General features: G+C 39.4%; 2 protein-coding genes across 2 annotated transcripts; both read right to left on the minus strand.

Moving 5' to 3' along the window:
• Nucleotides 1-589: 589 nt before the first annotated feature.
• On the minus strand, nt 590-2,977 carry ndufb7 (NADH:ubiquinone oxidoreductase subunit B7). Its single transcript, XM_063882767.1, has 4 exons — nt 2,850-2,977; nt 2,627-2,759; nt 1,056-1,224; nt 590-752 (listed from the first exon to the last, which is right to left on the minus strand). Exons 1-4 carry the CDS (start codon nt 2,922-2,924, stop codon nt 665-667), a joined length of 465 nt encoding a protein of 154 aa, XP_063738837.1. The 5' UTR covers nt 2,925-2,977; the 3' UTR covers nt 590-664.
• A 2,493-nt stretch (nt 2,978-5,470) lies between these two features.
• On the minus strand, nt 5,471-14,265 carry zgc:136908 (Transitional endoplasmic reticulum ATPase). Its single transcript, XM_063882747.1, has 18 exons — nt 14,020-14,265; nt 13,552-13,684; nt 13,304-13,476; nt 12,405-12,547; nt 12,154-12,284; nt 11,435-11,566; nt 11,229-11,331; nt 10,999-11,132; nt 10,610-10,745; nt 10,383-10,495; nt 9,405-9,569; nt 8,353-8,475; nt 8,040-8,252; nt 7,782-7,960; nt 7,573-7,702; nt 7,083-7,241; nt 6,039-6,190; nt 5,471-5,939 (listed from the first exon to the last, which is right to left on the minus strand). The coding sequence occupies exons 1-18, from the start codon at nt 14,040-14,042 to the stop codon at nt 5,837-5,839; spliced, it is 2,445 nt and encodes an 814-aa protein (XP_063738817.1). The 5' UTR covers nt 14,043-14,265; the 3' UTR covers nt 5,471-5,836.
• Nucleotides 14,266-14,294: the final 29 nt, after the last annotated feature.

Below are 14,294 nucleotides of genomic sequence, written 5' to 3' on the forward strand. Positions count from 1 at the left end.
CTTGTAACAGAATATTCCTATACTCTGGTACTTCTACTTAAGATCTGAGTACTTCTACCGTTTTGTATACGGCAGTTACTCTGGCACATGCCCAAAAGTGTAGAGATACCACCTAAAAACGCTGCAAGACCTCCAACAGTAGTTAAATGGTGGATATTTTTAAATCAACTTAAAGGTAATGTGATTTCCCAGAATTTAAGAACAAGTCTTACAGGAAAATCTAAAAGCATCTTTAGGCTATTTAGAAGCTGAATGCATCCAATATCAGTCTCCAAGTTCTATCAATGTTCAATGTTTTTATTATTTATTTATTTCGGTACAATGGACAAATAGTCTCTCTTTAGCTGACACATTGAAATGAAAATACAATAATTATATTTACTTGTATAATCAAGACGTTATTCATGTTCTGGGAAACATGGGTCATAACAAAAGAACAAAGAAGTCTAAATCCTGGAAATTTAAACCATCACTTCCTGAATCAGGTCAATGCTTCCACCAAATGCTCTTAGGTAAATAAAGATCGCACACAATTTTATAGTGACATCAGTCACAGGATTACTGAATGTTTAACAATAATAAAAGAGGATTGTAGAGTTTAAACAATCGTGTTTATTGTGGACAGCGGCTCATATATACAGAGAATAAGAAGCATCAGCTGTGATCATGCAGCTTCAGCCTGAGACTCGATCCTTTTCTTTCTCAGCTGGAGCCTCCTCTCTCTCTCGTACTCCTTCATACGCATCACGTAGCTGGAGACAGAAAACCACAGGTTAATGACAAGCTGGGACAATATCATCAAGAGTGTTATTGTCAAAACTGAAACTAAGGCTCTAGATTAGGAGTGGTCTGTACGCGTCTCTTAAACATAAATAATAAATACGTATTTGTGTTGGTAGCAAATTTGAGTAGTTAGTCGTTTTACAAAAAAGGGAAATTAGCTGAATGGATTAGATCTAGATGCCCTGTTTCATTGGTTTTATTGTTGAGCCTGCAAAAAGCACCTCACCCCGATCTTTTAAATGTCATAACTTTACTCGGTTGACAACACTTACTCCTGGTGTTCGCAGTAGTCCCAGTCGTGTCTCTCATGCTTGCAGGCCAGGAAGTTGGGCCAGTTGTCCCTCTTACACTTCATGAGCTTCAGGAGGTGCTGGGCACAGTAGTCCCTCTGCTCCAGAGGCAGCTGGGCCAAGTTCATATGCTCCTGGGAGGCTACCATCTCTGACAAAGGTATACACATTTTCATGGTCACCGTACAATTCAAAGACGTGATGTTACTGTACAATTGATTTTCGGAGTCTGAAGTTGGGGACAAATACAGAGTCTGTTATACATATCCAGTCCAGGGTAAAGCGTCTCTATATTAGTATTTTTACATACTGAGGTTTAATAGAACCCTCATTTACAAATACAAGACAATATTAAAACACATTCATGCGATGGTGCCATTTTAATGAAATATGCTCAAGCTAGATTGCAAATGTTCCATGTTTCACCTTTAAAAAAAGGGGACATTTTTTGAAGTTGGGTTCACAAACTTTCTGACATATTTTGCTGGAGATATTAAATTCCAATATTTTTTATTTCAAGAATTACAATTACATGTGCATGCATCTGCACAGGCCGTAAATGTAGTACTTACTGTATATACACCTTACTTTGCACAACGGATGTTTCGCCGCCAGTTTAGAATGAACATAGACTATGAATTTTGACATATTCTTGATTACGTATGACTTTTAAAACAACAGATCTGCATCATATGTGCAACATTATAAATATATTTGTGTTCTCATATAACAATGGTCTATATTCAATATCTAGAATACCAGGGCCAGGAAGCAATTTTTCACTTTTAGTGCAACAGCCAAGTCATTTAATGTAAATATGAATATAGAATTCACGTTATGGTTTTATTGAACAGTGTCACATGTTTATAGGGAATTTGTCAATTTTTTGGTTCATTTAGCTGTTGTCTTTGGCTGTTGGAGTTATTTTAGTTTTTTCTGAATTGTGTTACCGTGTTTTTTTAACTTGAGGATTGTTTTGTCATGTCGTTCTTCATGTTCAATGTTCTGCTCCTTTGAGTTTTCCTAAGATATCTATGGTCACTGATAATGTATAAATACACATTCACAAAGTCAGAAATAATGAAGAATGCCAGATATAAAGGCTCAAAGATTTGAGAGTTAAAGTACAGAAAAAGGTATCAATAACACTAATAATAATTAATACTAATTCATGGTATTTATTTGAGCCCTTTTCGAAGTGCTCAAAGCGCTTTACATCATATTACATTACATTATATTAGACATGTAATACATTGCATACTTTGGAAAATCTCGTCAATATTGATATAACATTACAGTGATTTTAGATATGCATGTTAAAAGGAGCCTATGGTTAAAATACGCAGCATAAAGTGAGCTCAGAGATCTGCAGCAGACTGAACAGGGCAGACTGCAGCAGCTTGACACTGAGCTCCTCAGTTAGCCTAAAGCTAATGCTATAGTTAGCTCAAACCTAGCTCGGCTAACATAGGACGAGCTGAAATAGCACGACAAAGGACTGTTTATCTCCAGTTGTTTATAAACACGCTGTGTAGTGCATTAAGGTGACAAACCTCTCGCTTCCCTCTCCTCAAAGCCGAACTGGGGTTCGAACTCGTACTTCTTGGTCGGGTCCGGCTCGGTGTCCGTCTCGGTGACATACCGTTTCACCAGGTGAGCTCCCATGGCAACGACGATGATTATACACTGCCAACAAAAAAATGATATATTTAGTTTACTTCTGCTCTGCGTTAATATTATATTTAAAAAATATTCAGCTGTCTGCCATTCGGTCACCTCCACAAGCCCCCTGTTGCCAACTCCGCCTTTCACCGGAAATAAACAGCCGAGCGGTCCCTCCCGGAAACACATCCCCTCTGGCCAAGAGACAAAGGTTCCGCTGGCAGGGGGCTGGTGGTGTTTGTATGAACTTGTTTTTTAAACTGGTGCTCAGTACTAATGCAACATCTAAATAGAAGAAGTAAAACAATTATCAAACCATGCTCATGCTCTGCAATCCACATAATGAGCTCAAAACCATTGGTCATTTTAATACATCTATTTTTATACCACTACTGCCTTATTAGTTGTATTGTAGTACTGCTTTATTTATCCACTAAATCATTTGAGGATAAGCACCATATGACAATTTTTGGGGGGATATAACAAATATGTATATATTTGTTTTAGTTCTGAGGTTAAAGTCAGAATTCTGACTTGGATCTCAGAACGCAAAAATAATCATTTCTTGTCCTCTTTATATATACAGTGGGGCAAAAAAGTATTTAGTCAGCCACCAATTGTGCAAGTTCTCCCATTTAAAAAGATGAGAGAGGCCTGTAATTTTTATCATAGGTATACCTCAACTATGAGAGACAGAATGAGAAAAAAGAATCCAGGAAATCACATTGTAGGATTTTTAAAGAATTAATTTTCAAATGATTGTGGAAAATAAGTATTTGGTCAATAACAAAAGTTCATCTCAATACTTTGTTATATACCCTTTGTTGGCAATGACAGAGGTCAAACGTTTTCTGTAAGTCTTCACAAGGTGTTCACACACTGTTGCTGGTATTTTGGCCCATTCCTCCATGCAGATCTCCTCTAAAGCAGTGATGTTGTGGGGCTGTTGCTGGGCAACACGGACCTTCAACTCCCTCCAAAGATTTTCTATGGGGTTGAGATCTGGAGACTGGCTAGGCCACTCCAGGACCTTGAAATGCTTCTTACGAAGCCACTCCTTCGTTGCCCTGGCGGTGTGTTTGGGATCATTGTCATGCTGAAAGACCCAGCCACGCTTCATCTTCAGTGCCATTGCTGATGGAAGGAGGTTTTCACTCAAAATCTCACGATACATGGCCCCATTCATTCTTTCCTTTACACGGATCAGTCGTCCTGGTCCCTTTGCAGAGAAACAGCCCCAAAGCATGATGTTTCCACCCCCATGCTTCACAGTAGGTATGGTGTTCTTTGGAGGCAACTCTGCATTCTTTCTCCTCCAAACACGACCAGTTGAGTTTTTACCAAAAAGTTCTATTTTGGTTTCATCTGACCATATGACATTCTCCCAATCCTCTTCTGGATCATCCAAATGCCCTCTAGCAAACTTCAGACGGGCCTGGACATGTACTGGCTTAAGCAGGGGGACACCTCTGGAACTGCAGGATTTAAGTCCCTGGCGGCGTAGTGTGTTACTGATGGTAGCCTCTGTTACTTTGGTCCCAGCTCTCTGCAGGTCATTCACTAGGTCCCCCCGTGTGGTTCTGAGATTTTTGCTCACCGTTCTTGTGATCATTTTGACCCCACGGGGTGAGATCTTGCGTGGAGCCCCAGATCGAGGGAGATTAGCAGTGGTCTTGTATGCCTTCCATTTTCTAATAATTGCTCCCACAGTTGATTTCTTCACACCAAGCTGCTTACCTATTGCAGATTCAGTTTTCCCAGGCTGGTGCAGGTCTACAATTTTGTCTCTGGTCTCCTTTGACAGCTCTTTGGTCTTGGCCATAGTGGAGTTTGGAGTATGACTGTTTGAGGTTGTGGACAGTTGTCTTTTATACTGATAACGAGTTCAAAAAGGTACCATTAATACAGGTAACGAGTGGAGGACAGAGGAGCCTCTCAAAGAAGAAGTTACAGGTCTGTGAGAGCCAGAAATCTTGCTTGTTTGTAGGTGACCAAATACTTATTTTACCGAGGAATTTACCAATTAATTCATTAAAAATCCTACAATGTGATTTTCTGGATTTTTTTTTCTCATTCTGTGTCTCATAGTTGAAGTGTACCTATGATAAAAATTACAGGCCTCTCTCATCTTTTTAAATGGGAGAACTTGCACAATTGGTGGCTGACTAAATACTTTTTTGCCCCACTGTATAAGTTTGTGCGTATGATTTAAGCACAGCTGTTAGGTGCTTGCAATAAAATTGTCATTATATATACGATTTGTATATGTAATGACAATAAAGGCTTCTATTTATCTATTTGATTCATAATGACATCTGATACAGAAGTTTGTGGGCTCAAGGGAAAATGTCATGATAGTAAATAGTAAATAAAAGTGTAGGTTAGAAAAATCATAAAAGGTCATAGTATAGCATGTCATAAGAATCACATCATTTGTTTTGTATAAGATAAAACAATTGAAGTATTATATTAAATACAAATTATAAAACACAATATTATCGCATGTGATAAAAATCATTAAAACGGTCTTGGGATTCTGCCATAAAATATGTCATAAAAGGTCATAGTTTAGTGTGTAATACAAATCAGAAAACAAGTTATATTAAAGACTATCATGAATTCCCTGTCACAGGCCATAGTACGAAGTACATTTTCTCCACCCATAAAGGAATACTTATTTCTTCAGTTTATCATAAAGACTTACCTTCAAAAACTTAATAGAGTGGAGAAAAATGTTATTATGTATATATTTATTCATCACATTTTAAACACACACATACACAAAACTTCCCCAACCTCCATAGTGCAAACAGATTACAGTGTGAATACCGAAAGCTTTGAAGTTATTTTGCTTAAAACATTTATAATTTTATCTCAGACAACTGTCTTACAAGTATATGGTTGTTCTACATTGAATGTTACAGCAACATTTTCTGGTAAGACCTTTTTTCATGTGATATTTTTTTGTTTGATTATGTTTTGTTTTTTTTAGTCTTTAAGAAAATCTTTATAACTATTATTACTATTATCGTCCACATGTTCCCCTTTGTATCTTGTAATTACGAAAAAACTATGCAGTTCAAACACATGAGGAGTTGTTGTCACTGATAGAGATCATCATTGATTTCTTCACTTTGTGGGCCCTGCCTCCCTGATCCAGAGTCTGACCCCTGACCTCCAGACCGGGTACCCGCGGAGGGGAACCTAGAAGGGGCGATGAAAATAAATACGTCAAATACCTCAAGAAGAATCAAGGAATACATTTGATCATGTGGCAAATGTGTTGTACTTTTACAAATGTACCTGAAGTTTCCAAAACCTCGGCTTTGCTGCAGAGTTTGAGAAAACATTTCGTATTTGCGGATGTCATTGTCACTGACAGAGCGCCGAGCGAATCGCATCGCCTCTTCAAAGTGGTCCTTCCTGATCTCTGGGACTGGATCAATGTCTTCATCCTACAGTTAGAGAAAACACGCAATGAGGACTGTGTGTGTGTGTGTGTGTGTGTGTGTGTGTGTGTGTGTGTGTGTGTGTGTGCGTGTGCGTGTGCGTGTGCGTGTGCGTGTGTGTGTGCCTATTCCAAAGGCTGAAAGTAGTAACAAAATCCATAGCCGCCCTTTAGGGAACTTTTTTGTATTCCACAGTCCCTCTCTACAACGAGCACACACAGCGTGATACTGTGATGAGGAGTGGAGCATGTAAGTGTTTAATTTAAGTCACGGTTATACTTTCTATGACACCTGATTCTACAATAAACATACTTATCACACATTATTATCTTCTTTTAGGACTGTATAGTTATAACTCGTATCACTCATAAACACTCATTATGCTTTATTACAACAATTGTATTAAAATTGTTGTAATACTATATAGTATACAGTATTTGTATCAATGTTATAAGGCTTTATAATGTGATAATAAGTTACCCTGGTCATGGTTTACTTAAAATAAAGTGAACAAGATATCCTTAATTCTGTACAATAACAATACACTCTAGACAATTAATGTTTACTTCACTTAAAGCAAACAATGATCCTTGCAGTGACCATCAGTTAGAACGTTTTATGAAATTTGAACTCATAAGTAGTTATAATCGCACATTATAGTATGTTATTATGATTGTTTTTATAAAGAATTATGAATATATGTGAGTGATTACAACTATAATTACACACTGCTTTGAGCAGATTATAAGGCATTCTGAGTTTATAGAGCATTACAGACGTGGGCGTCATAGAAAGTGTTACCAAAGTCACAGAACCCAGTTATTGTTCTCCTGATATTATAGTGTGGTGTAAAAGATCAAGCATGCAGCATGGAGCAGTAGCAGCCTGACAGTCTGACCATGGGGATGCCGGGTCTGTTCTGCCTCTCACGCTCAGCCTTGATCTCGGCCTCGATGGCCTCACGGATGGCCATCTTACAGGCCCGCTGGCAGATCTCTGTCAGGTCTGCTCCAGAGAAACCCTCAGTGATGCTAGACAGGAAGTCCAGGTTCACATCCTGCAGGAAAGAGAGAAAAAAGAGAGAAAAATGCAGAATAGGAACGTCACACCTTGTGATACTTAAAGGCAGATAGTTTATGGCATAATTGGGCCAAAAACTCACGATAACTTCTCAACATGTTGTTATTCAAGCAATTTTGGAGACACATTTAACTTCTTCAACTCCTCTTGGCTTTGTTTTTCAGGCCTAAGAAAATCTAGCCCATGTCCTTGACCAAACACAGGACAGTTCAAATAGAAATCATTCCTATTGGCTGAACGTAGATTGTACTTCCATGTTGTGTAGATAAGAAAGTACAGAGTAATAAATCTCTATGTGTATCACTAACTTTTGCAATAGGAGACTTGCGTAGGTTGGCTATCAGGATTGCTGTGCGAGACGCTTTGTCCGGGAGCGGGATGTAGATGAGCTGGTCCAAACGGCCCGGCCGCAGGATGGCAGCATCAATGATGTCTGGCCTGGTGGGAGGAGTACAGAAGTGAGATCATGCCTTTCTGTTTGCTAACAATTACTGAACACACATTTCCACATGTGCACCTGTTTGTGGCTCCAATAATGAAAACATTCTTCTTGTCCGACATGCCATCCATCTCCGTCAGGATCTGGTTAATGACTCTGTCAGCTGCACCACTTCCATCCCCTGCTCCACCTCCTCTGGATTTAGCAATGGAGTCTAACTCATCAAAAAACAAGATGCAGGGGGCGGCTTGTCTGGCCTGTGGGCGGAGGAGGATACAGGTTACAGTGTGAAATGATTGATCCTAAAATTACTTATTTTCCTTTCTCTGCTCTCACCTTATCAAACACGTCTCTGACATTGGCCTCAGATTCTCCAAACCACATAGTGAGCATCTCAGGACCTTTGATGGAGATGAAGTTAGCTTGGCACTCGTGGGCGATGGCCTTAGCCAGCAAAGTTTTCCCGCAGCCTGGAGGACCGTAGAACAACACTCCCCGAGAAGGAGTCATACCAAACTTCAGGAACTTGTCTGGATACTCCACAGGGTACTGAGGAGAGCAACATGGAGATCGTAGGACTGTCGATGGGGCTTACGTTTGTAGGTATGCACACAGCATACTGATGTGAGTGTGTGAGTGCTTCTCTCACCTGAACAAGCTCTTGCAATTCTCTCTTGACCTCGTCCAGTCCTCCGACGTCCTCCCAGTTGACCTGAGGCACCTCTGCAACAGTCTCTCTCAGAGCCGAGGGGTTGCTCTGACTCAGCGCCCACTGAGAGATCACATAATATGGATCAGGGAAAAAATGTGTATCACTGGTTATTTATTTATCGTAAACAAAATATTCACGTAAAGGGTACGCACAAAGGACATGAAGCTGAGATGCGTGATTTGAGGTATTAAATTAAAAGTATGCACGTTTTAATTTAGTTGTATTCATGTTTAAACAAAAAGCATGTTTATCTGCCTTAATGTTTAAAAAAAAACATTATTTTTCTCATATTATCTGTCTGGTGTATCTGTATTTATCCTGTGTCTGAAACAATCTGTTTTTGCGCCTGTCTCTTTAAGCACTTCATCTGAAAAAGACTAGTCTGCTCTGATTGGTCAGCATCTTTAAGGTCCTCAACATCTGCCCTCTTGGCAGGAATGACTGTAACAGCACTGTAGCAGAACTTATACTAAAGTTAAACACTTAATTCTAATTAATCAAAATCACCACATCAACTTTCAAATCACAGGAGGTCCAAAATGTGTTATGGGTGAAATCGGTGTCAACATATCATCCTTAATACTGTCGGGCTGGAGATGTGTTCTGGTCTTCTCATCATATTCTATAGACTAAGTAATACACATTTGACTGGTAGAGATCCCTGGAAAATTACACTGTAATCATTTTACTATTGTTTTAAATACAAACATATATATTTTAAACTCCTGTAATATCTCAAACCATTTCTTATTTGAAATATCAGTCAAAATAATTTCAATATTGTATTATTTCACACTTTCTGTATAGAGCTTGTTAAGTTTCTGAGTAGTGCTGCGTGCATTTAAGTTTTGATACGTTTACAGCACCAACATCTGCTTTATAATTAGTGGAAATATCACTTTTTACAATATGGGATCTTAAATAAACCCTCATTACATTTATGTATATGAGCAAGTCTGTGTGGGTGTTGGTGTAAATTGTATGTGTACCTGAAAGTCGTCCATGGTGACAGCCAGTGAGTTGAGCAGGTCTGCATCGATGGTATCATCCTCCAGGTCTATGAGGATCATCTTCTTGCGGATAGCTTGCAGAGCAGCTTCAGAGCACAGAGCAGCCATGTCTGCGCCTACATGACCATGGGTCTCTTTGGCGATCTGAGAAAGGTTAAATAGTAAGGGAAGTTCACATGAATTGAACACATTTATTATTCAGAAGGTGGTGTGTTATTAAGGGTAACACTTTGGTTTAGTGCTCCTTTTTAACTCTGACAAACATTTGATGTCTGAACTCAATTTAATCTGTTATTGCAAAAAGTTAACATTTGAAGGTTCATTAATGAGACCATATTTATAGAAAAAGTCACAACTCCATTTTCCCTTTTCTCAGGTTATACTGTAGTTTTATTCTCTCAAAACTTCTTTATAATTTAGGTTATAAGGTTAAATGTTTACGAATATAATGTGAATGTTACAGAAGTGCACTGGATTTGTTGTTAAGCTGAGGTTCTTTTAACATCTAATTAATTGACATTGAATTGAATTAAGTAAAAAAAATGTACTCCAAGATTTTTTATCTGAACAAATATTGTTTGATTTTAAAATGTGTCATGTAATTACCCAAGAAACAATTTATAATATACTAAAATAATAACATTCTGGTCAAATGAGTCTGGGGCCAAATTTTCATTCTGTAACATGAGGATTTTACAAAACATTTTATCACTAAGTACTTTCTTGTTATTGCATAAAACCCAAAGTGATGTCATCAATTTAATAACAGTCCTAAAGACACTCAAATGACTGTCACATAAAAAAAGAAAAGCAGCAAATCATCTGAATGGTAAAACCAGGTTTACACAAAAATCACTTTTCTTTGAAACTTTGATCCTCAAAATACATTATTAAAATAATAACTAATTTCTCAGCTTAAAAAACAGTGTTATGGCCTGGGCTGCTACTCTTTCTCACCCTCTCCAGGTCGATGTCGTCACCGAGCTTCATGTTTTTGGTGTGAATCTGCAGGATCTCCAGTCTGCCGATGGAATCAGGGATTCCAATGTCAATCTCCCGGTCAAACCTGCCTGGAAAGAAATGTCACCATTTGTAAATGCATTTGTGTGTGTGTGTGTGTGTGTGTGTGTGTGTGTGTTTGTGTGTGAGTGTGTGTATGTTTATGTTTATGTTGCTGTCCTGACCAAAGCGTCTCAGAGCAGGGTCCACACTGTTTGGTCGGTTTGTGGCTGCCATGACAACTACATGAGCTCTTTGCTTTAGGCCATCCATCAGGGTCAGGAGCTGTGAGACTATACGCCTCTCCACTTCACCATGGGTCTACACACACACACACACACACACACACACACACACACACACACACACACACACACACACACACACACACACACACACACACACACACACACACACACACACACACACACACACACACACACACATCCAAAAAGAAGGTACAGGTTTTATTTGAATAATTTTTTTTGGTGTTGCACTTGTTAGAGAGTTTCTGCACTACAGCGCTGTACACTGACAGCAGACACAGCCACTTTCTATCTTTCTATATGTTCACCTTCTCTCTCTTAGGAGCGATGGCGTCCAGCTCATCAATAAAGATGATGGCCGGAGCGTTCTTCTCCGCCTCCTCAAACGCCTTTCTTAGGTTGCTCTCTGACTCTCCTGCCAACTTACTCATGATCTCCGGACCTTGTCACAGAATAATGCATGGCATGTTAAACACATCTCCTTCTACACAGAGCTATACAAAACAAAAGGGTAAGGTACTTTCATATTTTTCCTCACCATTGATGAGGAAGAAGAAAGCCCCAGTTTCGTTGGCCACAGCCCGGGCCACCAGGGTCTTCCCTGTGCCTGCAGGGCCGTACAGAAGGATCCCTCTGGGGGGCTGAGAGAGAGGACAGAAGAAACATTTGAGTTAATAAACAGATAATAATGTTAAAACAAAAAAGGGAACAGAGATATTGGGTCAGGATTTATGTGTACGTCACCTTCACTCCTATAGCCTTGAAGAGGCCCGGGTGTCTGAGAGGAAGCTCCACCATCTCTTTGATCTGAGCCAGCTGCTTCCGACAGCCTCCGATGTCGTCGTAGCCAATGTCGTTAAGGCTCTCCTCCTCATCCTGTCACAGGGTGATACGCAAGATTCAGATCTGCTTGAGTTTATTTGTTTTTATGATCTCAGTGGCCCGGCTCCTGATGCAGATAAGGTTACATGAAACCATACAGACTGGATGACTTTCCCAGCTTTGCTAAAGATTCTGTTGGTTTTAATCCATTGATCTGCCAATCAGATCCGGTGCATTTACTGACAGAAAACCCTTTTCCAACTTTCCAAAACCCAAAGTCATATGTCAAAATTGTTTATTTTGTTAAAGCATTATTCTAAGTGACTAATATGTTACTTTTTTACCACCACATAAGACAAAGGAAAGCAGAACAATCTGCAGAAAAGCTTGAACTACTTAATCATAATATTTGTTAGTTATATTTAATGTTGTATGTAGTACAATTTCTTACCTGCAAAGCAACAAACACAAAGAAATAAAGTTAGCCAATAAATGCAGTAAGTCAAAAGTACAATATTTGCTGGCTGGAAATGAAAACATTCACAAATGTACTTAAATGTGCTAAAGTACTACAGTTAATGTATTAAGTTATATTCTGATCACAGTACAGAGCTGGTGAAGAGGCTGGATGGGTCACAGACCTCTCTTTTGATTGGGTCACCCTCGCAGTAGATGACAGTGTCCGGGGCTACGATGCAGTGAGGGCTGGGGTCAGTCTCCACCACCTTGAACTCCACCCCCCTCATGCTCCCCCTCACCAAGAAGATGTCACCTGAAAACACAGGTAAAAAGTAATCACATACAGGGACAGGGGATGATCAGGGTATCAGGATCCTGTTTTAACCAGAGCTGTTTGACTGTGGCATCAGCAGAAGCAGAGGAGTTGCAGTACCTTGATGGATGGGCCGGTAAGACTCCAGGAAGTACGGTTTGAGGAATACGTCAAAGAGGTTTCCAGACAGGCCCTCGATGGTGTCATCAATTGGGAGGAGGTGGATCCTTTTCCCATACTTGATGTCAGGGCAGGCATGAATACTGTTATGAAAAAACACATCAACATCCTAGTCACTTCATATGCTGTTGTCAAACCTCACATGTAACTCCATGCCAGGGGTGGATTATGACACAATGTTGGCCTGGGTACAGACATGCAAAAGGCCCCACCAACTTGTCATAGAAGCGAAACACACAGAGATTATAGTTGGGGAACCTCTTTATGTTTTGTTATTATTGTGGTCTTTCTAAGTCATTAATTTAGTTTTAGTTTTTACACTTGTTATGGTTTTTTTTGTAGTTGGTTTCTAGTTTTTGAAGTCTATTTGTATATGGTTTAAATATCTTCTACAACACATCTTTGGAACTTATGTGTCTCTTTTTAGTTATTTTTGTATTATTGGTATTTTCCTTTTAGACATTTCTGTGATTTTAGTGGCCCTATTGTGGTTATTTAGTCTATATATTGTTGGTTTGTGTCTTGTTGTTTTTTGAGTATCTTTGCAGTAGGTTTGAGTGTCTTTGTAGCTTTTTTTGGTTGGTTTTGTTAAGATTACTATGCAGCTGTTTTGAATCTTTTGGTAATTTGTTTTTGTCTGTTTTTTGTCTTTTGGTTTTTCTTTGAACTTGTTTTATGTTTTTTTGTGGTCATTTTAAGTCTCTTCTTGGTTGGTACTTGGTGTCTTTAAGTGTCATTTTGTGGACATTTTGTGGTTGAAGACTAGACGACAAGAGGGGCCCCTGACACTTTGTATAGTGGACCTTGACCCATACACAAAGACAGTGTATGAGATATACCTGATGACATCACCGAGCCGGACACGCAGATTGTTGCGTGTCACACGGTTCATGCGGACCCGTTCTTGCCCACAGGTGTTATCAGTCAGGACAATGCACACCGTTTGGCGACGCTTCTTCCCTTTCAACACCACCGTGTCCCCCCGGAACAGCTGCAGCTCCTCCATCTTATCCTAGTGCACAAACAAATAAATCTCAACAAAATGCAAATGTGTACCTGATATAGATTCACAGCCCAAAACACAGACCTGTGTCAGGCTAACAATGCTGCTGTCTTCATTGTGAGCTTTGTTGAGATCAGTGAGAACTTCGTCCACAATGAGTCTGTTGGGCCTGTGTTTCTGCTTCAGGATGGCAGTGGAGAAATCCTCTCCTTTTGGGCTTTCAAACAAGAGACACATTATGACTCTCACACATCACGCAGGCTCTATACTTGTAGCTCTTATTTCCTCATGTGACACTGAGCTGAATTTAGACTCTCTTTGGCTCTGCACGTAGCAACTACAGTATATAGTCTGTAAACATAGGAAAGTATCCCAATAGATTATCAATAGCTTTAAGTTTAAAGTAAAATGACTCTATACTGTATAAAATGTGATCAAACTGCACATACAATCTGCACAAATCTTATAAGTTACAACATGTTTTGATGTTAACAAAAACATAAATATATAAGAAGTTGTTAATATATGCATACAAGCAGCAGTTTTACTCACTCTGCTCCTCCTGAGCTAGGCATGACTGCTCTCCTTAGTTTGGTCTGATATCTTCAAATCTCAACTCAGATCTGCTCCTTCTCTGCTGTCTGCAGTTGTTTACTGTGGGAGTTGATCTTGTATGACCCAATTTCGGCTGAGATCAGTGCCAAAGGTTTCAGGTTCTGCCGGATCTGAACTGCCCTGGTGTGGTCTTGATTTATTTTCAAGTAGAGGATTTCAGTCTTTTCTGTTTTCTATGTCGCCTTGAATCAACATGTGTGTGGGATACGTCA

The sequence above is a fragment of the Eleginops maclovinus genome, chromosome 5 (genome assembly GCF_036324505.1).
Source record: "Eleginops maclovinus isolate JMC-PN-2008 ecotype Puerto Natales chromosome 5, JC_Emac_rtc_rv5, whole genome shotgun sequence".
In the NCBI taxonomy this organism is placed as follows: domain Eukaryota; kingdom Metazoa; phylum Chordata; class Actinopteri; order Perciformes; family Eleginopidae; genus Eleginops; species Eleginops maclovinus.